Source organism: Glycine max, chromosome 19 (assembly GCF_000004515.6).
Source record: "Glycine max cultivar Williams 82 chromosome 19, Glycine_max_v4.0, whole genome shotgun sequence".
NCBI lineage: Eukaryota > Viridiplantae > Streptophyta > Magnoliopsida > Fabales > Fabaceae > Glycine > Glycine max.
The window spans coordinates 2,032,592-2,057,949 of NC_038255.2; the positions used below are offsets into that span (position 1 = coordinate 2,032,592).

Here is a 25,358-nt window from a genome sequence, read left to right on the forward strand (position 1 = left end):
TTACCTTCAAATACCGCTATATCCAGATTTGGCCATCCAACTCTAAAAGTCTCACTCGGATTCCACTCACAACACCGTACTCTCGCCTTCTAACCCTAGGTTATCTCTACCATTCATCTCTAACAGTATTCCATTCTAGTCATTTATTTAAATTTATGTATGTATTTTAATTTTTAATTTTGTTATTTGTAGAGTATTTTTGTTAGTATTTTAAATTTTGCATGAATTTTAATTTATTTGGATAGTATATTTAAATTTTATATATTATGTTAGTTTTAGTTATTGTAAGTTATTAGTAAATTAATTAGTTAAAATGGTAAAATTATTTTGTTTGAAAATGCAAATTTTCAAGAATACTAAAACTAAAGCTGCAAATGTTCAATTCCTTTTACTTGGCCCAAATCGCCAAACTTACTGGCAAATCCTCTTTAATTTCCTAAGCCCAAGGAGTCAAAGGCTGCTCCCTGCACCTGCACTCCCGTAGCCTACAACCTGTTCCTCCAAACTGCAAAATCGCTAGTCAAACCAGCGATTTGCGTTGTCTCGCCAGTAGAGGTGGCGAGATCCTCCTTAGGCAAAGTCGCCAGCCATGCTGACGGTTTACGTGCCACGTGTCCATTCCACAGTGAACTCGCCATTGCCAATGGCGATTTGCATAATTTATGCATGCATGTTTCGTTAAAAAGAATACCATGACAGAATTACTTTCAAAAAGGACCCTATTTCGAGAATAAATTTATAAAAGAGACCCTTTTGAGCAATTTGCCTCCCACTTTGTATGTGTAACTATCAACTTGATGAGGGCCCCAAATTTATATTGGTAATGATTTAATAATTAATAATGTCAATGATGTAACGTAGGGTACTCTGCTCATACAATACTCGCTTAACTATTTTGATCTTCTTGATTGTTGTGCTCTTTACGTCAGTTTGTCAACAACTCGATTAATATATATTACTCCTTTTCGTTAAACAAACTTGTTGCTACTAGATTCAATCATTCTAATTCAATTGATAACATATATTAAATTTATACGATAAAGTTTGAGTTTAATTTTTGTAAAATATATTTTTAAAGTGAGATGAAAAACTTTAAGTTTGATTTAAATTTCAATAAAAAATTAATTTTATAGTCAATCAAAATTTATGGGATATCTTAGAATATCACAAGGAAATCTAAAATTCTAATTATAATAATAACGGATATTTTTTTATTTTGAGTCTTGTGATTATTTTTAAATTTTTTTATTCATAAAAATACCACTTCCTTATACTAATTGAGACATTGAGTAGATGAGACACAAGACTCATGATAATAGAAAAAGATTTAAATACAGTTATTTAAGTATTTTTTATATTATTATTTTTAATTATACTTAGAGTTTATTTTGACAATTAGTGTCAATTTTTAATGTTAATTTTAAACTTAAATAAATTTTTAATTATTATAATAAAAGATTATTTTGATTTTAGTCATTCCAAATTCTTTTCCAGTTTTTGTTTTGTTTTATTTTCATTTCTTTTGTTAATAAGAAATGACGTAATTAATAGAACTGAAAGACAAATTTGATACTAGTATTTTATAAACGATAGGGACAAAAATTAACAATTTACATTTGTAGGGATTAAAATAATAACATATATATAGATTAAAATAAAACAAAAGTTATGTGCCAGATAATTACAAATGTACCAAAAAAATAAAACTAAAAAGGGAAAATACAAAAAGATCAAAATAAAAATAAATCTATATTTTAAAAACTAAAAAAATACTATACTTTAATTTTTATGATGTAATCTATTAAATTAAATTTCTGATTATAATTAAAAATAACATTAAAACACCTAAAAATTATACTGTATTAATTTTTCTTCAAAGTAAAAATATCTTCTAATAATATTCTTTTAAACAAACAAAGTATGATTTAGTAAATTTAATTTCAAACATGGATTAATCTTATGTAAATTACATTATTAACCTTACTAAATCCGCGAATCAACTTATATAAAATTATTTTAGTTTAATTAGATATTTCGGATTTGAATTGTAGGTGTTAGATACTTGAAAGTGGATTCAAACATATTTTTTTGTAAAGGATACTGTTATATGGAAGAAGAAGAAAAATTACTTCATTAACAAAGTACACTAACTATTGAAAGAAAAAGAAACGTTAGGACAGTAGGAGTATATCAAAAGGTGAATGAACACTACAAGTTTTCATCATTAATAATGCATAATGTATATTTAATATTGAGGAAGAAAAGCTAAAAAAGAATATATAAATAAATAAAGACACAATAAGTACAATTGAGGAATATTATAGAAGCAGAGTGTACCTGCAAGTACATGAAATCCTCATAGAGGTGTTTACCATGCTGTCCTTAAAAAGCTGCCACTTTGAGAGTTAAGTTAGGACACACACACAAAGAAGAAACCAAAAGCACAAGAAACGTCACAACACACATTCTATATTGGGTTGAAGATAGAAAAAAAAAACAGTGTTTTCTTTGTGTGATTTCTCTTCTGGTTCTGGGTATTGTGTTATTCACCTGAAGCTTACACCTTTCTGTTGTGGATCACCTAAAACTTGGGTTTTGATTGAGATGGCTGAGAAGGAAGAAGCCATGCGCGTTGTTTTGAAGGAAGCTGTGGATTTGGTACGAAACAGAGCAACTTATTACTCTATTTTTCTTTGTTGATGGAATTGTTTGAACTGTTTGTTTTTAGTTCTTATGTTGTGGTTTTACTTTTCTTTTTATTTTTTGTTCATTTTTAGTATTTTTTTCATAAAAAAAATCATGGGGTTGATGAGTGTTTCTGGTGTTGGGAGTTTTAAATTATGTTCTGTTTTTGGCAAATTTCCTCTGTTTCTGTTTGTATTTTTTTTTTTTTAATTTTGTTTATTTTTTGGTTACATTTTTTTCTTTTAATTTCCTTGCAGGAAAACGTGCCACTTGAGGAGGTGTTTCAGACTCTGAGGTGTGATTCAAATGGACTCACAACAGAATCTGCTGAGGAGAGGTTGGCCATCTTTGGCCACAACAAACTTGAAGAGAAGAAGGTCTTTCGCTTAAATTTTTTTTCCCTCTTCAGTGTGGAAAGATGGTTTGTATTTGCAGATGTGAAAAGACCCTTTTCTCTATTATTTGATGGGAAAATGTAAAGTACGGCCTTTTTGAGGTAGAAAGGGAAAATAAGTAGAGAAAGAAGGTGAGATATGTGATGAAGAGAGAGAGAGAGAGAGAGAGAGAGAGAGAAAATGAAGTAGAAAGAGATGAAACAGAAAGGAATATATATTTACCAAAATCTGACACTGATATGATATGATATTATGAACTGTTGGTTAATAAGAATGAATTTATTTTTTTCCTTTGTTGGAGAACTTTGAAAGAGAGTTACTCCTGCCTTAATCCAAAGCTGGTTTCTATTTACAACTTTAGTTTCTCTGCTGAGCTTTTGTTGTTTGTGAGGTTCTATGTCTTTCCTTATGAATTTTGCAGGAGAGCAAGGTTTTGAAGTTTTTAGGATTTATGTGGAATCCTCTTTCATGGGTCATGGAAGCTGCAGCAATCATGGCCATTGCTTTGGCCAATGGAGGAGTAAGCTGCTGCATACTTTTACGTTTTAATTGTATATTGTGTTGAAAATATTTATTTTGATTTCTGTGTGTGTGAATGCACATAATAGAAGAAAGACTTTCAAAAATGGTTGTAAAAAGTTATTTTGACATTATTTTATTGGTTTTTGCCTATTTCCTAAATATTTATCTTCATATTCTTCAGGGCAAACCTCCTGATTGGCAAGACTTTGTTGGGATTATCACACTCCTTATTATCAATTCAACAATAAGTTTCATTGAGGAGAACAATGCTGGTAATGCTGCCGCAGCTCTGATGGCTCGTCTAGCACCTAAAGCTAAGGTATTAGTTATCAGAAGATTATAGGTCTGTTTGTATTGATTGGTAACTCACTTTCATGAAAATGAAAAAAATTTGCTTCCATTTTATTTGCCTTGTAATTCATGCACGAGTTAATATCAGCCATTGATCTTCCTTCATAACTTGTGCCACGTTGGGCCAACATGAATTCAAAGAGATGCTATGTCTTTTTTGCTAGCATATAGTTTTGGATTTTGGTGTGAGGTTTAAGTGAAAACATTAGATTCATATATATGTCTTGTCTTAATTTGACTTTTGCTGATAATATTCCTAAAATACTTTTTCAGTTCCTTCGAGATGGGAAATGGGTTGAGGAGGATGCTAGCATTCTTGTTCCGGGTGATATAATTAGTGTTAAGCTAGGGGATATTATCCCTGCGGATGCTCGTCTACTTGAAGGCGATCCACTGAAGATTGATCAGGTGCATCTTGCTGCCTTTACTGTTTTGTTTCCTGCTGTCATGTTATCATATTTGTTTTGTTGATTGCTTATGTTTCTGGTTTGTGTTACAGTCTGCACTTACAGGCGAGTCTCTTCCTGTCACGAAAGGCCACGGTGATAGTGTTTATTCGGGCTCCACATGCAAGCAGGGAGAGATCAATGCAGTTGTTATCGCCACAGGAGTTCATACCTTCTTTGGCAAGGCTGCCCATCTTGTGGACTCCACAAATCAAGTTGGCCATTTTCAGAAGGTAAAATGAATCCTTTTTTTTTATACATTTAATGTTTTTTTCGGTACATAAAGGTAAAATGAAACCGAAACTCTTTGAAACTGCATTTATCCAAAAATAAGAAGGAAATAAACAATTCACTGGAGCAAATGCAATTAAGTGTCACCAAATGCAAGACTAAGGACCTCAAGCATTAGTGACACCTTACTAAGTTAGCTATTGGAAAACATGTTAGAATGGAATGGAACAGAACATATAAGTTTTATTTAATGTTTGGTCCATTTTAAAAGTAGAACATAGTTAAAAGTCATATGTTTTTGGTTTCACTAAAAAAAGGGGTGAAACCAAATAGAAAAGAATATAACAAAATGTTTTGTATTATCTTGTCCATGTGCTTACCACTACCTATATCATAATATAGACAAATAATTTATGAAAACACAGTGATATATGCTTAAAATTTGTTGGCTCTCTACAAGCCCCCCTTTGATTTCGTTTTCTCCTTTATATTTAGAATAATATGCTTCACATTGACACTTAGCATTGTTCTGGGTTCCTGAAATAGGTCCTGACTGCTATTGGAAACTTCTGCATATGTTCCATTGCTGTGGGAATGATAGTAGAGATCATTGTCATGTACCCAATTCAACACCGGGAATATCGTCCTGGGATTGACAATCTGCTCGTGCTTCTTATCGGAGGAATTCCTATTGCCATGCCTACTGTTTTGTCAGTGACAATGGCAATTGGATCCCATCGCTTAGCTCAGCAGGTAGACATTAGTGCTTCTTGAAAAGCAGTTGTCTCAAGTTTTAATCAATTAGATGTTAGTCTTTATAGTTTATGCTTTATATAATCATTGCAGGGTGCTATTACTAAAAGAATGACAGCAATAGAAGAGATGGCAGGAATGGATGTATTATGTAGCGACAAAACTGGAACTTTGACTTTGAATAAACTGACAGTTGACAAGAATCTTATTGAGGTTAGAAGTAGTCAGTTTTGTACTGTGTTGTTTTCTTATTTGCCTTGTCGTATGCTCACACAAGTGTTTTCAATGTTTTCTGTAGATTTTTGCTAAAGGAGTTGACGTAGATACTGTTGTTCTGATGGCCGCTCGGGCTGCGCGATTGGAAAACCAAGATGCTATAGATGCCTCTATTGTAGGCATGTTGGGTGATCCAAAAGAGGTAGGTTCATATATGATAATATATATAACTTTTTCATGCTTGCAAAACATGCTGTTCAATTTAATTGTTGTTGTTGTAGTGTTGTGTTTCTACTAAAAAAAAAAGAACCTACATTACTATTCCCTTTTCTGTTTGCTACATGCTGTTGTATCTGAGTTTGTTTAAAAATTAGGCAAGGGCTGGTATTCAAGAGGTTCACTTCCTACCCTTCAATCCAACTGACAAGCGGACTGCGATCACTTATATAGACAGTGAAAGTAAAATGCATCGTGTCAGCAAAGGAGCACCGGAGCAGGTATTTTTGCGAGCCAACTCAGCTTTTTTTATAATGGTTCCACATGACTATAGAACTGATTCATACTTTTCATTACTACTAGATTTTAAATCTTGCACGCAATAAATCAGAGATAGAACGTAGAGTTCATTCTGTCATTGATAAGTTTGCAGACAGGGGCTTACGGTCTCTTGCAGTAGCCTACCAGGTACATATGCATTTATGCTCTTTCTTTTGTGGTGGAGATAGCAAATTCAAGTTACAATGCATGTCATTACTGACTGCATTTATCATTATATCCCAGGAAGTTCCTGATGGAAAGAAAGAAAGCCAAGGAGGGCCTTGGCAATTTATTGGACTGTTGCCTTTATTTGACCCACCTAGACATGATAGTGCTCAGACAATACGAAGGGCATTAAATCTTGGAGTAAATGTTAAAATGATAACAGGTATTTGTCCTCTGCATGATATTATATATTAAACAGAAGAAATTAATACATCCATGTTTTTTTTTTTTGCTTTACATAATACGTCCTTGTTTATTTCTCTTGATGGCTCATGGCTCTATATTTCAATATTAAATTATAACATGGAAGAATTTAATGGCATTGGATTCAGACTTGCTGTTGGTTAAGTAATTGCACAGAAAGAAACAAGTTTTCTCCAAACTTGAATAGCACCTCTTATTACGACTGTGGCTAGTATCAACATAAATTTGCTTCTTGGCTAAGTGCTTGATTTGCTATTTTTGCATGGTTTGTACATCAATCTTTGTACAGCAAGTCTAGTCTCTTTTAGATGCGTCACTTGTGCTTTGGGCATAATAATAGGAGTGATTTATGGATTCTTCTATTGAGGTATAATATATTTAAGAGTTCCAATTTCTTTAGGTGATCAACTAGCAATAGGAAAAGAAACAGGACGCCGTCTGGGGATGGGAACCAACATGTACCCTTCATCAGCTTTATTGGGCCAAAACAAGGATGAATCAATTGCTACCTTGCCAGTTGATGAGTTGATTGAAAAAGCAGATGGATTTGCTGGTGTTTTTCCTGGTATAACATCTTTCTTTTCTCTTTAATTTCTTAGTATTTAGAAACATATGCAGACATTCAATAACCTTGCTTCAGTTGATGGTGGCAACAAGCTTACAATCTATGAAATACATTGGACAAGAAACTTCATGGAACTGTGGCGTTTTTCCATTCTGCCATGATATTTGCATGAAATGATAATGATTGTTTACTTTCATATGTTGTTTTTCTCTTTTATTTGTCTGACTTAATGAGTTTATTTAATACAGAACACAAATATGAGATCGTGAAACGTTTACAAGCTAGGAAACACATATGTGGAATGACTGGTGATGGGGTTAATGATGCTCCTGCTCTTAAAAAGGCGGATATTGGAATAGCTGTTGCTGATGCTACTGACGCAGCTCGTAGTGCTTCTGACATTGTTCTGACTGAACCTGGTCTCAGTGTTATCATCAGTGCTGTATTGACCAGTCGAGCAATATTCCAAAGGATGAAGAATTACACAGTGAGCCTACATTCAGTTGTAACATCTTTTGAGTTTGGTTTTGACTTTAGGAAGTTTGATATTCTGCTGCATCATCTTCCCCGTAAATGGCACATGCCTACCTAAGAACCATTACCCCACCATCTTAGTTATAAAAATGATAATTATGATTTTCTACTTTTCATTCATTGATTTTCTTTTGAACAGATCTATGCAGTTTCCATCACAATCCGTATTGTGGTAAGTTTTATAGTCTAAGCTTGAGTATAAGCTATTCTTCTTTTAGACATGTGACTTTGATTACTAACTTTGAATTTATTTTGACAGCTTGGTTTCATGTTACTGGCCCTCATATGGCAATTTGATTTTCCACCATTCATGGTGCTGATTATTGCTATTCTTAATGATGGTATGTACCTTATTTTTCTTCACTAACATGGATCCCCCTCTTTTTACTAGTGAAGTCATGGATATTTTTGTCACTATTACCTCATAATTAATGCCAAATACCATGTTTCTCATTTTTTTTCACTGGTGTTGTCAAAGAGATCCTGTTTCTGATATCAAATCCCCTTATTACTTTTTTTTCCACCCTTAAACTTATACAATCTTTGATTTTGTCAGGTACCATTATGACAATATCAAAGGACAGGGTAAAACCATCTCCATATCCAGATAGCTGGAAGTTGGCAGAGATCTTTACCACTGGAATAATTCTTGGTGGTTATTTGGCTATGATGACAGTTATTTTCTTTTGGGCAGCATACAAAACAGATTTTTTCCCTGTAAGAAACACTTTTTTATCAACTTAATTTATCATGATTGTTAAGCCAATAATCCTTATGATTTGTATAAAATCTAATGCTTACTTTGAATCACTAATTTAGCTCAATTTCTTGTATTGATGCTCATTATGAAATTTTCAGCAAACATTTGGAGTCTCAAGTCTTCAGAAAAAAGATAGGGATGACTTTAGAAAGCTTGCCTCAGCAATATACCTACAAGTTAGCACAGTTAGTCAGGCCCTCATATTTGTTACACGGGCACGGAGTTGGTCATTTGTTGAGCGTCCAGGCTTGTTACTTGTAGCAGCTTTTGTTATTGCCCAGTTGGTGAGTGAATTCAACACTCAACACTACTAACCCAAAGGATTGGTGCAGTGGTGTAAGGTTCCGCTGCATTCACATAAGTGAGAACGATTTATTTAACAGGAGAACCCATGTTCATTCCCATCGGGTGCAAAATTTCCTTGAACCAGCGGTAGCCATGCACCACAAGCGGGATTAGTCTCTGATCTAATGAGTTGGGGGACACCCGTGGTCTCTAACCTAGACAAAAAAAAAACACTCAACACTACTTTTGGCATATGCACATCGTGAACATAATATAATAACCTGTCCATTTGCTTTGTTGAGCAGATAGCTACCTTAATTGCAGTTTACGCAAATTGGAGTTTTGCTGCGATTGAAGGGATTGGATGGGGCTGGGCTGGTGTTGTTTGGCTTTACAACCTCGTCTTTTATATCCCACTTGATTTTATCAAGTTCATAATTCGATATGCCTTGAGTGGAAGGGCTTGGGATCTTGTTATTGAACAAAGGGTATGTGTTCCCTATCTGTTAAAAGGACTAGTTCAACATTTAAACCTTTTGCTCACTTTCTAGTATGGAATCTTTGTCAGATTGCTTTTACAAGGAAAAAAGATTTTGGAAAGGAAGAACGTGAACTTAAATGGGCACATGCACATAGGACGCTTCACGGCCTTCACCCACCAGAGACTAAGATGTTCAATGAACGTACAAGTTACACAGAACTTAATCAGATGGCCGAAGAGGCTAGAAGACGTGCAAACATTGCAAGGTATGCATGCATGCATGTGTTTCTATGATGATCTGGTCTTGAGGTAGTTTGCTGTATATGCATACCCTCTTACATGTTGCATGTTACCCCCAAGTGAGTTTGCTGATAATATGCACTGGTAGAGTTTAAGTACCAGCTTATTTGGACTTATCAAATAATTAACATAAGCATCTTGTGTAAGTGTTTGGGAGACCTTATGAAAATAGCTTATGATATGTCTGTAAGCTGATTTCAGCTTATCTGAAAAAGCTCTCCAAAATAACGCTTATAAAAACATCTTACGGTCTATATGAAAATAGTATTATCCCATTTCCTTTTAAATTATAGATATCACTTGTACGTAAGTGCTTATCATATTCAATAAGTACTTAAATAAGTTGTTTACTCAGATGGGTCCTAAGATTTTATTTTTTTGGTGTACAAAAGTCACATTGAGGTTCAAACCTAGAATATTATGCATGCTACTCCAACCCCCCACCACTAGGCCGACCCTAGTGGGTTGAGTCCTAAGACTATTAGTACTTGATTAATCATTGATTCATACAAAAATGGTAGTTGACACATTTTATTTTAAAAGAGATTGGAGTTTACACCATGCATCATCCACTTGATATCAAGTTATTTCTAACCTATTTTTGGAATCATGATTTGCTAACACGTTTAATCGATTTCCCCCCTCAAGTTGTAAACCATGTAAATGGTATGGATTTAAGGTCCACATGAAATGAAGGTTATGGTTGAAACTCTTGACATAAATAATTCCATATCTAAAGTGGTTTATCTGTAATATAGCAACTATTATTATTATTATTATTATTATTATTATTATTATTATTATTATTATTATGATTTATGTGTGAATGTAAATAACCTTTAGCTTTGTGCCCTTATATTTATATCATTTCGTTTTTTTTTCTTTGCAGGCTGAGAGAACTGCATACACTGACGGGCCATGTTGAGTCTGTGTTTAGACTGAAGGGCCTTGACATTGACACAATACAGCAAGCATACACTATCTAGAATAATGTTGAGTTTCATGCATGAATCGTTTATGTTTAATGTATGTATAATGCCGTTAGAAGAGTGTGATCATAGAGCAGCAAAAAATATATACTTTATAAATGTTTGTTCAAAGCAGTTTTGGTGGACTTTTGTAGACATGAAACTATTGGTGCATTTAAATGTTAAAGAGTTCCATTTATGCTTCCAATCTATCATTTCATGTCTTGCTATCATGCTTAGTTACATTTACAAAAAAAGTTACGTGAAGGGGATCTAATTCAGGTTGAACACGAGGATCTGTGAATTATCATAAATCATTTGACACTGTCTTCATTTCTAAGGATAAAAAAAATTTATAAAATTGCAAATCAATTGAACCACTAATCCTTATTGTGGGTGAATTACACTTTAAGTAGGCTTTTCTCAATATAAACAAACATCTTAGTGTCTTACGGATACAGAGATAACAATTAATGGATTATTTTAAAAATATATTTCTTCTCTTTTTCTTTCTTAATAACTTTCAATGTCACCATTAGTTGATTTGAAGATGAGTCTTAAAAGATGAAGTGAAGAATTAAGCGTGTAGGACGGTTTCGGAATTTTACCCAAATTTTTATTTATTTATTCTTTCTGAACCTGAATCTGTTGGATTATCCTAATTGAGTCATGATTTATAACATTCCATATCTTCTTGAATGTAGCTTTGAATGTCAGAGTAGCAACGTATATTTGGGTAAATATTAAATAATATAATTAAATATATTCAATAAATTTTTATCATTTTGTTTTTGGTGAATAATTCTTACCATTTAAGTTATAAATTTGGCTATAAAATTTATTGAAAAAAGATAAAATATAGAAATCGTGTCATTTTCATGTAGAATTCAATGAAAAATCGTTGGAGACTTACAAAGTCATTTGCTCAAAAGTATTGAAAGCTGAATCTGAAGAGAAATAACATGTGTTTCTAACTTAGTGTGGTCAAGGTACAAAGAACTAGCAAAGAAGATTGTCATTGATATTGAATGAATAAGACGATATGATACAACTTGTCCAAAAAAAAGGATTATTGTCCAAATATAATGAATATTATTTAATATTAAATGCGTTTAAAATGTATATTTTTACTATCATATAAATTCATTTTTATTTTGTATTATATTATTTTTTCTACATTTTAAAATAAATCCAAAAAAACCCGACATGGCCCGGTTAGGAAGCTAGTAAATAAGAAAAAATCTGAATGATGTGTTTACCAACCTGCTATACTCAAGTAGGATTGTAGCAACCAAACTTGTCAAATATCCAAAATCCTAAGTTCCTAGCCTGAAACATATTTACTAGGATTGCCTAAGTTACACTTCTTCCAAATATAACTTAAAGGCCAGTAACCAAACTTGTCAAATATCCAAAATCCTAAGTTCCTAGCCTGAAACATATTTACTAGGATTGCCTAAGTTACACTTCTTCCAAATATAACTTAAACCAGTATCCAAAATTGCCTATAAATATGTTTTTTATATAACAAGTACTAATGTCTAATGTCAATGCCACAGATTCCCTACAACAAGGAAGTACTCATGGGATTGGCGAAGAAATGCTCTCGGCATATCAACTTCGGTTGACTGGATTTGCTTCTGATAAGTTCCGGAAGTAAGGAGGGTCCCCCATCTAACATATTTTGATGCATCTTCTTCACAATTAGGTGTTTATCCAGAACCATCAATTCCAAGAGAGTTCTACAGTTCTGTCAGAAACTCAAATCAGCATATAAGCTCAAAACCAGCATACAAACAGAGTAATAAAGGCAGTGACAGCATTAAGAAAATCATATCAACGTTTAGGCTCACAATCACCAGATGAAAAAAATAATAGTATAAAGCCTTGCATAAAACCAATGACCTTTCCTATTATACTTATATAGTTTTATCTGATAAATGACATTGAAATAAGTTGGAGTTAGACATTGAGAAACTTATAGGCTTGCAAAATTCTAGGCTTGAATCTTCTCCAGTTTCATAATATACATAGATCATCCCTTATCAGCTTCTTTTCACCTTGTATGGAAGAACAAAATCTGTGATTGCAAACAACACAAGCATGGGCACACAGAGAGTAAGTGTAGGAATAGATTTTGCCAACCATTGGAGGTTAATTGCATAATTTTAAACTAGAGAGGGTGGAGGCATATTTCAATGATACCTCAGGAAAAGGATCATTGACTCAATCTTATCTTTAAAAGATTCTTTAAGAAAAAAACAAATGGAGATAATAGTCCAGAAATTTCAGAATAGAAGTCAGCACATGACTAAACTAGTAACTAGCAATTTCATAACAAAAGTACAGAATTTTGAAAATTTTGATAAAATACCTGTGGATTTAACACGTGCATATGATGTAGAATGCCATCCTAACACATACAAAATGAGATCGTAAGTGAATTTTTCCATTTCCTAATGAAGGATTAAAAATTGTAAAACTTGATTTACACTGCACCTCAAGTTATAATGCTGCAAAAGGAGATTTTGCCAGATTTTACTTGAAATCCACACACATAAAGAAAGGTGAGGCAAACTACAACTCTTAAAGGTTAGTGGTTATAACTAACTATTCTAGCCTATATATACCAAACTGTAACACAAAGTTCAGCGGCTTAATATCATTTTTCACTTCTTGCTTCCCAAGTTCTCTCTCTCTCTCAAAATATCTTTCTTATCTTCTTTTATGATTCTGTTAGAAATCTGTTAAGGTTGTAAACAAGGATAAGATAAAAGCAAATCCTTTTTCATTATTCCTTTAGGCCCTCTTGATATTATGCAGCATCACTCAGAGCTAATCCCATTTCAAATATATTAAATAAAGTAGCATTATAGAGTTTGCATACCTCCAATATCCCAGGGTTTTGCATCACTATTCCAAGAACACGACGTCTGAGTCCCCTGTAAACAATGTTGTTGATGATCCCATCTCCATTGACCCATGGCAATATTGGCACACATGATTCACCAGAAGAAAATTCGAGAGTTTCTTTCTTATGATTGACTCTGGATAAGCCAAGTCTGTTTTGCTTACAGCCTTCATTCCTATCACAAGCTTGATTTTCAGGATCCACATCCCCATGTGGAAGATTGAGAATTGTCAATGTGTGCACGCTATCAATAGCGGTGTTTCTTTCCCTCAAAGTATCAACAGAAGTAGTATCCCTTTCCTCCGATTCATAAAGCTCACATGTATGATCACTTTTCTCGATGGTTTTTGTTGAGGAAGGTTGTACAACATGAAGATGAAAATCAGACATAGGTGTCAAAAAGTACTTGTGACGGTATAAGACATCAACAACACGGACAGTATCATAAGCATTAACCTGATCCAAAAATAACAAGTTATGAAAAAACATGGTTTAGTACTTGGGTTGTGTTTGAACATGATTTTGGGTCTCAAGCCATGGTATGTGTAGAAGTAGGGAAAAAACTTGCTTTCTGTTGGGTCAAACCATTAGTTGCAAACAAACACATGCAATAAACTATTGAAACAAGGAAAAGGGGGGAGGAACCTTTAAGGCTTGCCCAAATGCTTGAAGAGCATCAACAATCAAGACATCTATCTCTGCTCCTGGAAGACAAAGACAAAGAATAATAAACATTTTCAAAGTATAAATAATTGAAAATCTGTATAAATATTAATCGATTTCAAGTTAATTTTATACTTGGCTAAATCTTAGAATCTATACCTGGGAAATTTCTCCCATGCTTAATCCTTGGTCACCAGCCTTTTGGATGGCAGCATAAACAACCCTGAAGACCTCAGCACAAATTGCATATGCATGTTTTTTATTGGAATATTCTGGCAACAAATGTCGTGCATGGCCAAGAGGTACAGGGTGATTCACTGTGATTTTCTTCCAGAGGTACAGGGTCAGAAGATTTAGTGATTTCCAAGATATGGTCAGGAAGTGAATAATTACTGCTTTGGCCAATGTTTAATTGGAAATCTTCGTCAAAAGGTTGGCCACAGTTATCATTATCCTTCAACAAATTTAAAATATCAGCTCTAGAAATTGTTGTTTGGTGTGCAGAAATGATGATACCAGGAAAACCTTTTTCCCGACGAGAAATAATTTCACCTTCTACTCCAAAGAAGGATTTTGACTTTTTGGCTTTATCACTATATGAAGACTTGGTAGTATCATATTTATGCTTTGCACTTCTCAAGTCCTCAGCCTCTCCAACACCATTATCTGGTAGGAATGGAGAAATTGAAAGTTCACCCGATGAGACTAAATCAAGCAAATGAAAAATGTCCCCACATTGTAGATCTTCAGCAAGATTAGCGCCCACTTCTGTGAGGTCTTTGCCTCTTTCCTCCAGCCATGCAGAAAATTTAACAGCTTGCTTTCCAGTATTAAATGGAAATGGTGACTTGGAAACACTCTGCAAGAAATGTTGTGATAGTTCAAAACGTTCATTGCCAGTGCCCCCAACCTGTCAAATGTCGATGTAATTAGAATTTGTACAAAAACATGCATGGGCACACACACACATGCACATATTCAGGTTGTCTATATAAAATATTAACCAGTGAGAAAAAGGAGAAAGGAAGAGAAAAATAAGCCAGGTAGTAAAATAAATCTTAAAGTGGAGAGTCAAATTAAAATAAATGGCAACAGTACCAGAAACTATCTTAAAGTGGGCACACACACACATTCAGGTTGCTCATCATAGTTTTAACCTCTTCAGAAATCTAAGGCAACATCCATGAAGTCTTTTAAGGTCAAAGGAAAATGTCCATTACAGTTAGTAATGAGTTATCAGTAAAATTGAGTCTTAGTAAACCTGAGAATTAAGAACAACACTATAGTGACCTGTGACCCTGATTACTTTTATCTTATTTGGGATTTAATAGTGTGTGTATTGGGAAAACTCGAAGTCCCACATCAGCTAAAGATAGCGCCAAGATAGAATATATAAGTGGAAGACAATCCTCGCCCCATGAGTTAGCTTCTGGGATTGAGTTAGTTCCAAACTCAGTCCCAAGAGTGTGTGGCTACCAATGATTTTGAAGTGAATTTCATAGCTTGAATAGGTATTAGGTATTTTTCCAAATACACAAGGATGTACAACCTATATTGGGGGGACATGTAGGAACTTTTATGTATATTTTAATCCTTGTAAACCTTTGTACATGTAACATGCGGATAGAATTTGGCAAATTATGTGACTAATCAGCTAAAATGGAGTCTGATGCTAATTACAGCATTCAATAGAATGGAATCTGATGCTAATTCTAAGGGCTAACATACAGGAATTAATTACTCAATCAGCTAAAAATCAGTAACAGCTAATCTGAGTTATGCATGTGCTTATCTCTTACATGTGCTTAATTCTAATACTGACAACATGAATATAGACATTTTATCACCAAATTAAGTCAATTTTGACATAATATTCTCTTAGCAACTGCCTTCAAATATATAACCATGTTGCATATCGTTTTCCTCATGTTAAGCTACAACTCTCTTATAAGATAAATATTACTTCATTTTAAAAAGGCTTTACAGTTTAGAAATGAGTCTACACACCCACACACATGTGAAAACGTAATCTGGCTCATACATAGTAATTAATATGCTTTATAAAATTGAGGCATGTTACTATTTCACATGATGACCAATATAAAGATGACTACAGCAATCAACAGCACAGGGTCAATTTAAGCTCATAACCAATCAGCATCACATCTGATGCAATTAATGCAAACAATGAGAGATTGATAACGACTTACCATAACTTTTTTGTCTTTAAGATAGTTAAAAGCAGCAAATAGATCATGCTGTGAGTATCGCCGAAGAATGTCATCTAGTAATTTGGGTGCCTGAGGATCTGTTGAGGTGCTTAAAAAAACAAGTTTAAATAGCTCTACAACATTTGAAATAGCCAATGATTCATTTACTTGTCCATAAACATTAACCATATTATTCAGAAACCTAGTAAAAATTTTATCAAGCCGCCGCTGACGTGATCTTTGGGCGGAAAATTATGGGGCTTCCCATGACTCTGAATATTATCACAAGGAATAGCTGATGTAATTTCTTCATTTTCTTGAGATTCCTACCAGAAAAAAGATTCCTTTTGTCAGAGTATCATACAGATTCCAGATATTAGAGTATAGTATACTCTAATACCAGAATACCTGAAGACTATAAAACAAATTATAAAAATTAAAAATGATTCATCCAACAAGGAAAATGAGAGGAGTACAAAGGAAAATTATGAAATTAAAATTTAAATACTAGATCCAGCCAGGAATATGTCAAGTCTCATTTAGATACTTGGAAGCAATGACTTGACATTATTGTTGTTTAAGTCTTAGAGAATTACAAGTCCATCAGCATTCGCATTTGCATCTGACCACCCACCATATTGCAATTGACCTTTTTGGGAGGAGGCACCCAGCTTAGCCATCAACTTGCAGCGAAGAATCTCATCAAGGGACATCTTGGTATTTTTGTTCTCAAAGTCATCCCAAGCTTCTTTGTTTAGACTTGTAATTTGAATTTCAGCATCAGGACTAGAATTATTGAGGATACCTTCACAGGACTGGGATCGCACAAACTGTTTGCAATCATTGTTTAATGACGGGTACTGGGACTTTTCCAGTTGCTTTGCATATCGTTCACTGAGCATGTTACAGAGTTTATTCACGGCTTTCCTAAATCTCATGTTACTATTCAATAAATTCATTCTTCTCATACAAGCGATTGGAGAAGCTGGAAGATCAGAAATGGATGTCCAATCTATGCGATGATATTTGGCACCAAGAACAGCACGGTGTTTAACATATCGGATCACCAACTGCCTGAAATGATATAAAATCAAAGATACTCAGACCACATAGATAATACCACATTCATAGCCTTACAGGAGAGATTCACGATTTGTAATCTGAATTACATCAAATATACCTTCAAATTACAGAGCAATAGAATGGATACAAACAGGGGGGAAATGTACTTTTTTATCAATACTCTTAAGCCATTTATGAATTATAATTTAAGCCATTTTTTTTAAAAAAAAAACTTGTTAATATTAAAATTGTGTCATAAAATCAGTAATCATGATCAATTATAAGCAATTTCTTTGGTAAATGATGCATATAGTACTCATGATCATCAAACTAGAGTTGTGCACTGACCCAGCAATGGTTGAAAAAAAGTTATTTATATACATGAGAATGTGACTAACGACAAGTGTTTGAATAGGAAGATAATGCAGGAAGTCTGCCTCCCAACAATAGTTAGAAATACTCATCGTCTTCTGGATGTTTGATATCACTTGTTATCTAACACCTAATTAAAAAAAAAAAAGAGAAATGAGAGGTCAGATAAGATTTATGATAACACTCATGCCTTGTCCCTTCCTTCACGGAAAACATACAAAGAAAAAGTATAAGATTTACTGATTATTACCAGGGTGTGGATAGATTAATGAATTTAATGGTATAAAGATTGAATGAACGCTTCAAGCAGAAGTGAGCTACATGGCAAGCATAAGAGATCAACCAACTGAAGCAGCTACATCTGACAAAGTTTAACAAATGCAATGCCTGGCAGATAATAACCTCAAATCTCTCATCTTAGCCAACAATTTTAAAAGAGAAAGATGAGTATCTGATCTACACATATATTTACACAAGTTGGAGAAATTTCTGCCACTCAGATATATCCTTGAATCAATCATCTCTTGCAGTATCTGTTTTATCATCTGGAGATCCCTTTCTTTACAAAAAGTGAACAGCATCATATTATAGGTATGAACACTAGGTTTCAGACCATTGTTCTTCATCTGGTCATACAATGTGCAAGCCTCTTGAGTTCTTCTACCTCTAAGAAGTGCACAGATGCCAACTGTGTATGCTACAGTGTCGAGTGGATATTTATTCATTACTGCAAATCTTAAAACACTGACAGCCTTGTGAAACTTTCCGGTCTTTAGAAGACCAACTATTATTACAGTATGGATGTGAGCATCAGTGTCATGATAACTCATTACAACACCATGGTACACATTAACTGCTTTATCAACTCTTCCCGCACAGCAGAGTGCACTTAGTAATCCAGCAAAAGTATATTTATCTGGCACAAAACCTTCATCAATCATATGGTCATAGAATCCAACAGCAAGAGAAGGAAGGTCGGCCTTAGTAAGAGAGCTTAAAAGAGCATTACAGAACACTAAATCAGCATCTATATGTCTAGAGACTAGAACTAGTTTAGGTAAGAGATAAAACATTCTAGAACGACAAATTGTAGATAACAATGAAGCAAAGGTATAAGAATCAGGCTTTAAGTTTCGCTCTGATAAACTGAGAAAAACTTGAATTGCATCCTGGCACCTTCCAGCCTTTGAAAGACAATCAATTAATACATTACAAAGAATTAAATCCGGAGATTGGCCAGAAGATAACATGATATTAAACAAGCGAAAAGCAGGGGTTGGCATGTTGGATTGCATAAAAGCCTTAAATAAGATGGTATATGTCACAACATTAGGAGAACAACCAGTTTGAAGCATATTGTGGAAGAGGTTGTTAGCAAGACGAAGGCGGCCGAATTTACAGTAGTTATGGATGAGAATGGTCCAAATATTGACAGAGAAATTGATCCCGAGAGCAGTCATGAGAGCGAGGAGCTGATAAGCCTGTGGGAATGCATTAATCTTGCAAAGAGAATTGAGAAGCATCTGAAAAGTGAGAGGAGAGGGAGAATAACCGGCCCAGAGCAGAAGTCTGAGTATACGAGCAATGTGAGGGAGGTAGAGATTGAGATTGTTGTTGTTTAGTTTGGAAAGATGGAGGAGCAAAATGTGGAAGGTGAAGAAATTAGGGGGATGAGTGTGGCTGAAGAGAGAGAGAGTGAGGGTGAGAGCGAGATGGGAGTGACCGACCCTAAAGAGAGCGTCCATGACCAAATTGCGAGCAAAGGTATCGGGGACAAAAGCGTAAGAGGCTTGCAAGTGGTGATAAGCCTCCAAGAGCATTGCATACATACCCGCACGCGAGTAAATCCTCAACAGCACCAACTGAGATACAGGGTTTGTGAGAGAGGCACAGCCGATGGTCTCCAAGTGAGAGAGAATGGCTGGAACGGTGTCGTAGCGGTGAGTGAGCCGAAGGAGCACAGTCACTATGCGATCGAAGGCGAATGAGTCGTGGCGGCGACGTTGGGCTGACCAAAGGAAAAGGGAGAGGGCAATCAAATCAGATGGACATCTCGACAATGACTCGCTGTTCACTGTATTCCTCCTCCGCCATTTCGATGATGAATGCCATGAGCGACACAAACACAAACACCCTTCCACTGCTATTTTATGGGTTCTTCTATACCTCATCCCTGTTCCCAATGATGTCGAAATCAAATCAATTCAATTCAAAACCCTAATTCACTCAGGAAACTGGCTGGCTGCTTACCCCATTCACTGTAACTCCCGCGTTAAGTCCTTGGCTCATACTACAATAAACAGCAAGCACAAATTAATCACAAACAGTGCAAAATAGTGGGCAGAAACAAGAACAAAATGAAGAGTTTATGAGAGGATCACTAGCCTAATCGCACTCAAAACCCTAATTCATAAAATTAGGCACATTTCACCGTGCTTAAACATTAATCATAAAGCGTTAGTCATAAACATCGATGCCCTAAGGTCGAAGAAAGGAGGCATCATAGTCCAAAAGGAACTACATGGGGCATATAGAGATATTGTAAATGAAATATGCTTTAGCAAGGCTCCTATCTGATTGGTTAAATAGTATCATTTGTCTTTAGGAAAAATAACAGGCAAACCAAACCTATCATAAAAAGTTTCTCAATCCCTAATTCACAGATTCCCACATTGCCTAACTAACCAAAAAAGGGAGATAACCAAATCACTTATCTCCAACAACAATAATAAAAAGAACAAATGCACACCTTCCAGGTTAGTAGTAGGGCCTGATGGTGTTGGACTGTTGGTATGCAACTCAAATGAATAAATTCTTTATCACCTAAATTCAAAAATGGGAACTGCAAAGACATAGAATCTATAGATATGAGAACTTGGATCCCTACTAAAATAATCAATTTCTCAGCATTTTAAATATATTCAAGCTAGAACAACGCATTCACATTCCTAAGCAATGATCAAATTAAGGTATGTTTAGAAGAGCTTATTTAAAGTTTACTTGGGCTTATCTGCCCTGCTGTAAGTTGCAAAAACTTATGAAAATAGCTTATGGTATGTCCGTAAGTTGTTTTCACCTTATTTCAATAAGCTTTCTAGGATAAATGTTGAAAACAACTTATATCTTATGTGAAAATAGTTTAGTGTTAGCGTGGGGATCAGGAGGCAATCCACCACCAACGAAAGAATTCTCACTAAGATCAAGGTCAACTAAGCTAGCAAGGCCCCCCAATTGGGCAGGCAAAGAAGAAAGGCCATTGTTGGAAAGATTCAAGTACTGCAGCCTGGAAAGAGTCCCTATGCCGGTGGGAATCGCCCCGACAAAAAATTAGCAGACATGTCAAGGGAGGAAAGATTCCCAAGAAAGGCGGAGGAGGCTGGTAAGGAGCCAGTAAGAGAATTCCTGGAAAGATCAAGAACCGAAAGGGCCAAGAGTTGACCCAAAGTCCCAGGAACATTCCCAGTGAGGTTGTCGTCAGAGAGATAGAGACTAGTGAGGTTGGTTAAATTGCCAAGAGTGGAGGGAATAGCATCAACAATGGAGCAAGAACGAAGATCAAGCACAGTGAGTGAAGGGAGAGAGACCAAACCAATCAGGAATAGGGCCAGGAAGGGGGAAATTGGAGGCATTGAAGGACCGCAAGAGGGTGAAATTGTCCAAAGCATCCACTGCAAATTGCGGGTTCCTCCTCCCAAGTCTGGTTCTTCTGAAGCCAGAGATATTGATCCCAACGACACGACCATTCTAGCACGTGATGCCAACCCAGATTAAACATGGGCCTGGCTTTCTTGGCCACTCCTTGCTCCTCAACCCCAGAGAACCCCTTAGTTCGAGCAACGATTCTCGCTCCTCGACGGAACTCAGTGGCTCATTCTGCTCCAATGTCACCTGACTCAGCACCAGCAACAACAACCCAAGCCACACTATGCCCATCTCTTTTCAACGCTGACCCAAAGATCCATCCATTTCAATCAAATCTCTCTCTCTCTCTCTGTGTCTCTCTATCTGTACACACACCCAACGCATTTACATTTCTCTTTCTCTCAAAAGTCTTTAACTTTCCAACATAATATTACAATTATATACCCCCAAATAATAAATAATTAAAAAAATAAATAAAACTTACCGGAATCACAAGGCCTGTATTGTTTTGGGCTCTTCGGTGGAGTTTCGATGGGAAGCAAATCTGTATCGCTTTCTGTGCTTTTCCTTTCTTGTGTATCTGAGGTTCTATTGTTCTACTTACTCTTTCTCTCTCTCTCTCTGAATCCTTGTTTCGATGGGAAGCAAATCTGTATCGCTTTCTGTGTTTTTCCTTTCTTGTGTATCTGAGGTTCTCCCTACTCTTTCTCTCTCTCTCTCTCTCTCTCTCTGAATCCTTGTTCAGTTGACGGAAGACAGAGGGAAAAAGGGGGAATTTAAAATTTGCAAAAAAATTAAAAAGGAGAAAGATATTATTAATATGACGATGACGATGGGGGCTGAATCCTTGTGGGATGTGGGCTGAAAATGTAACCCATATGGACAGGCCCATGTCTAAAAAACATTTTCTTCTTCTTCTCACCCTCTACTTCCTTAGCTTTTTGTAAAATTAATTTCTGTAAATTTTGTTGTTTAATTTTATATGATGGTTTCCGTTAAAGACATTTTTGTCAAAAATAAAAAATAAAGGTGAGGGTGCCAAGATCAAACAGAGTATCAATATCATGGCCCATATGGACATAAGCTAAGGAACTGCTCTATAAAAAAAATAAAAACAATTATTTGTTATCACAATTTTATAAGGATAACAATTATTAAGATGGTGGTATATCATAAAAAACATAGAATCTAGATTTTTTTATTTATTATCTAGCATGGTAGTTAATCGTGTGTAATATTGGTGTTATTGTGTCAGAACATCACACATGGCACCCTACTCCTCCAAGCATCATCATACCTCACCTGGTCATTGTGACTGGAACAGTGCTTTTCACGGCCAAAATGGTGGCATGGGTGGGCAAATCGTGTTGCAATGCCGTTCTACAACTTCTATTGATTGTTTGCTCTCACGCTGCACTGTTAGGGGGTTAGAAAAGAGAAATACCTATCACAATTCTAACTTTAAACGACACCATTTTTTTGTGGCTATTTTAACTCTTGTGTTTTATTTCCAACACAAATTGTATTTGGTTTGTCAATTTTAACTATTAAATCCTTATTCATATAACTTTCTTACCTCTTTTACTCAAAATTTAAATTTATATGCATTATAATCAAGTTTTATTTTCTAATCGAATTTAAATAGAGATATTTTCTAATTATTGTTTAGTATCAATTAAAAATTATTTAAATGATGTGATATCTTTTCTATTTTAATAAATATTTAAATATTTTTATCATAAAATATATCCTAAAACATTGTAAAATCTATTAAAGTTTTTCAAATCCTAATATTTAATTAATTAGAACGAATTCAGTATTATGTTTCAATGATATTAGATTTCTAACTTTCAACTTATCAAGGGGATGGTTGTTTTTGTGTGTGTACGTGTTTTTTTTGTTGGGACTAGATTTTTGGATCTTCAGTGCGTGTGATAAATTTTTTATTACATAAAAATGTAGCTAATGTATTACCTAAAAAAGGTTGTAGTTTATCATATGCACCCTTCATTTATAATTATTATAATAACTTATAACTTCCTCTCCTCTTTGCTCAGTGAACTTATTTTCATATTATATCTATGTAAATTAACATATCCCAAACGAAAATAAGTTAACTAGTTAATATGTTTTTCCTGCTTTATTAAATGTTGTCAAATAATACTCCATTCTTGTTTTTTTAACAATCAATGATAGCCTTCATTACCAATGGCAAAAGTTTGCATAAGATTTGCCTGGCAAGCCTGACAATATTAAATGCGGATTTGAAAAGAAAAAGGTAAATCTTTGCGATTTCATTCTCATAAAAACGACAATAATTTTGTCCATAAAAAAAACCAAGAGGCAAGATAAATAATATTGTTATTACCATAAACCCTAAATATGCATTAAACTCTTAATTTTATTTGTTTGATAAATAAGAATTAAAATTGGTTGTTATAATTTATTTAGGTTTTTGTGCCCATGTACTGAAAAAGAAGTGTGTGTGTGCCCCAAAAAAAATTATGGAAGTGTTTCTATGGTTAAGTGGGACTTTTGAGAATGATAGCCAGGGTTGCGCACCTGACTTGATATGAAGTCGTAGAGGATTTCTAGTGAGGATTTAAGTGTCCTGTCTCTGTTCTGTTTATTTCCCTTTTTCCCACACTCCCTGCTTTCACCATGTGGACACTTTGTCGAGCTTCTCTTCGTCTCAAGGTAACTCTCTTTCATTCTCATACATATTCTCAAAATTGCAATGACTACGAAATCTTTTCTCCATAATCACTACTTCCAATAATCCTTTTCATCAAACTCATAATGTAACCCTCCATAATCACTACTTCCAATAATCATTTTCATCAAACTCATAATGTAACCCTCCTTTAACACTCCGACACAGTAGACTAATCATCTATTCTAAATACAAGTTTTATGTCACTCAAAGAATAGCGGTGATGCCTCCTTTCTTCGACCTTAGAGCATCAATGTTTATGACTAATGATTTATGATTAATGTTTAAGCACGGTGAAATGTGCCTAATTTTATGAATTAGGGTTTTGAGTGCGATTAGGCTAGTGATCCTCTCATAAACTCTTCATTTTGTTCTTGTTTCTGCCCATTATTTTGCACTATTTGTGATTAATTTGTGCTTGTTTTTTATTGTAGTACGAGCCAAGGAATTAAACACGGGAGTTGCAATAAATGGGGTAAGCAGCCAGCCAGTTTCCCGAGTGAATTAGGGTTTTGAATTGATTTGATTTCGACATCAAAGGGAACAGGGATGAGGCATAGAAGAACCCATAGAATAGTAGTGGAAGGGTGTTTGTGTTTGTGTCGCTCATGGCATTCATCATCGAAATGGCGGAGGAGGAATACAGTGAACAACGAGAAATTGTTGAGATGTCCATCTGATTTGATTGCCTTCTCCCTTTTCCTTTGGTCAGCCCAACGTCGCCGCCACGACACCATCGCCTTCGATCGCATCGTGACTGTGCTCCATCGGCTCACTCACCGCTACGACACTGTTCCATCCATTCTCTCTCACTTGGAGACCATCGGCTGTGCCTCTCTCACAAACCCTGTATCTCAGTCGGTGTTGTTGAGGATTTACTCGTGTGCGGGTATGTATGTGATGCTCTTGAAGGGTTATCACCACTTGCAAGCCTCTTACGCTTTTGTCCCCGATACCTTTGCTCATAATTTGGTCATGGACGCTCTCTTTAGGGTCGGTCACTCCCATCTCGCTCTCACCCTCACTCTCTCTCTCTTCAACCACACTCATCCCCCTAATTTCTTCACCTTCCACATTTCTCTCCTCCATATTTCCAAACTAAACAACAACAATCTCAATCTCAACCTCCCTAACATCGCTCGTATGCTCAGACTTATGCTCTAGGCCAACTATTCTCCCTCTCCTCTCACCAGCTCCTCGCTCTCATGACCGCTCTCGAGATCAATTTCTCTATCAATATTTGGACCATTCTCATCCATAACTACTGTAAATTCGGCCGCCTTTGTCTTGCTACCAACCTCTTCCATAATATGCTTCAAACTGGTTG

General features: G+C 35.2%; 2 protein-coding genes and 1 pseudogene across 12 annotated transcripts; 1 reads left to right on the plus strand and 2 right to left on the minus strand.

The window, feature by feature from the left end:
* Window positions 1–2,312: 2,312 nt before the first annotated feature.
* Window positions 2,313–10,666, plus strand: LOC100805218 (plasma membrane ATPase 1). The gene is made up of 21 exons (XM_003554240.5): window positions 2,313–2,658; window positions 2,943–3,062; window positions 3,502–3,600; window positions 3,784–3,921; window positions 4,227–4,361; window positions 4,453–4,632; window positions 5,177–5,383; window positions 5,477–5,596; window positions 5,682–5,801; window positions 5,974–6,096; window positions 6,179–6,283; window positions 6,380–6,524; window positions 6,966–7,130; window positions 7,379–7,617; window positions 7,804–7,836; window positions 7,924–8,005; window positions 8,221–8,381; window positions 8,523–8,708; window positions 9,015–9,197; window positions 9,278–9,456; window positions 10,380–10,666. Exons 1-21 carry the CDS (start codon window positions 2,605–2,607, stop codon window positions 10,474–10,476), a joined length of 2,871 nt encoding a protein of 956 aa, XP_003554288.1. The 5' UTR covers window positions 2,313–2,604; the 3' UTR covers window positions 10,477–10,666.
* A 1,039-nt stretch (window positions 10,667–11,705) lies between these two features.
* On the minus strand, window positions 11,706–16,547 carry LOC121172649 (uncharacterized; annotated as a pseudogene).
* LOC100816100 (probable LRR receptor-like serine/threonine-protein kinase At2g16250) lies at window positions 16,344–22,090 on the minus strand. Of its 11 annotated transcripts, XM_041012836.1 has the most exons (6): window positions 21,803–22,090; window positions 20,426–20,518; window positions 19,927–19,966; window positions 17,927–19,849; window positions 16,839–17,806; window positions 16,344–16,568 (listed from the first exon to the last, which is right to left on the minus strand). In XM_041012836.1, exon 4 carries the CDS (start codon window positions 19,845–19,847, stop codon window positions 18,048–18,050), a length of 1,800 nt encoding a protein of 599 aa, XP_040868770.1. In that variant the 5' UTR covers window positions 19,848–19,849; window positions 19,927–19,966; window positions 20,426–20,518; window positions 21,803–22,090; the 3' UTR covers window positions 16,344–16,568; window positions 16,839–17,806; window positions 17,927–18,047. The 11 variants fall into 11 exon arrangements, with proteins under 11 accessions (XP_040868770.1, XP_040868771.1, XP_040868768.1 ...); XM_041012837.1 differs by lacking the exon at window positions 20,426–20,518; XM_041012834.1 differs by lacking the exon at window positions 20,426–20,518 and having other exon boundaries at window positions 16,839–17,316; window positions 17,703–17,806; window positions 17,927–19,966.
* Between the last annotated feature and the right edge of the window lie 3,268 nt (window positions 22,091–25,358).

What these genes read in the sequence shown, in the direction of transcription:
- LOC100816100 (XM_041012837.1), bottom strand. Translation starts at nt 19,847, where the DNA reads ATGAGGTATAGAAGAACCCATAAAATAGCAGTGGAAGGGTGTTTGTGT.
- LOC100805218 (XM_003554240.5), top strand. Translation starts at nt 2,605, where the DNA reads ATGGCTGAGAAGGAAGAAGCCATGCGCGTTGTTTTGAAGGAAGCTGTG. An exon ending in ATTTGCTGGTGTTTTTCCTG is followed by an intron (nt 7,131 to 7,378) that starts GTATAACATCTT and finishes TATTTAATACAG; the next exon opens with AACACAAATATGAGATCGTG. An exon ending in AGACGTGCAAACATTGCAAG is followed by an intron (nt 9,457 to 10,379) that starts GTATGCATGCAT and finishes TTTTCTTTGCAG; the next exon opens with GCTGAGAGAACTGCATACAC.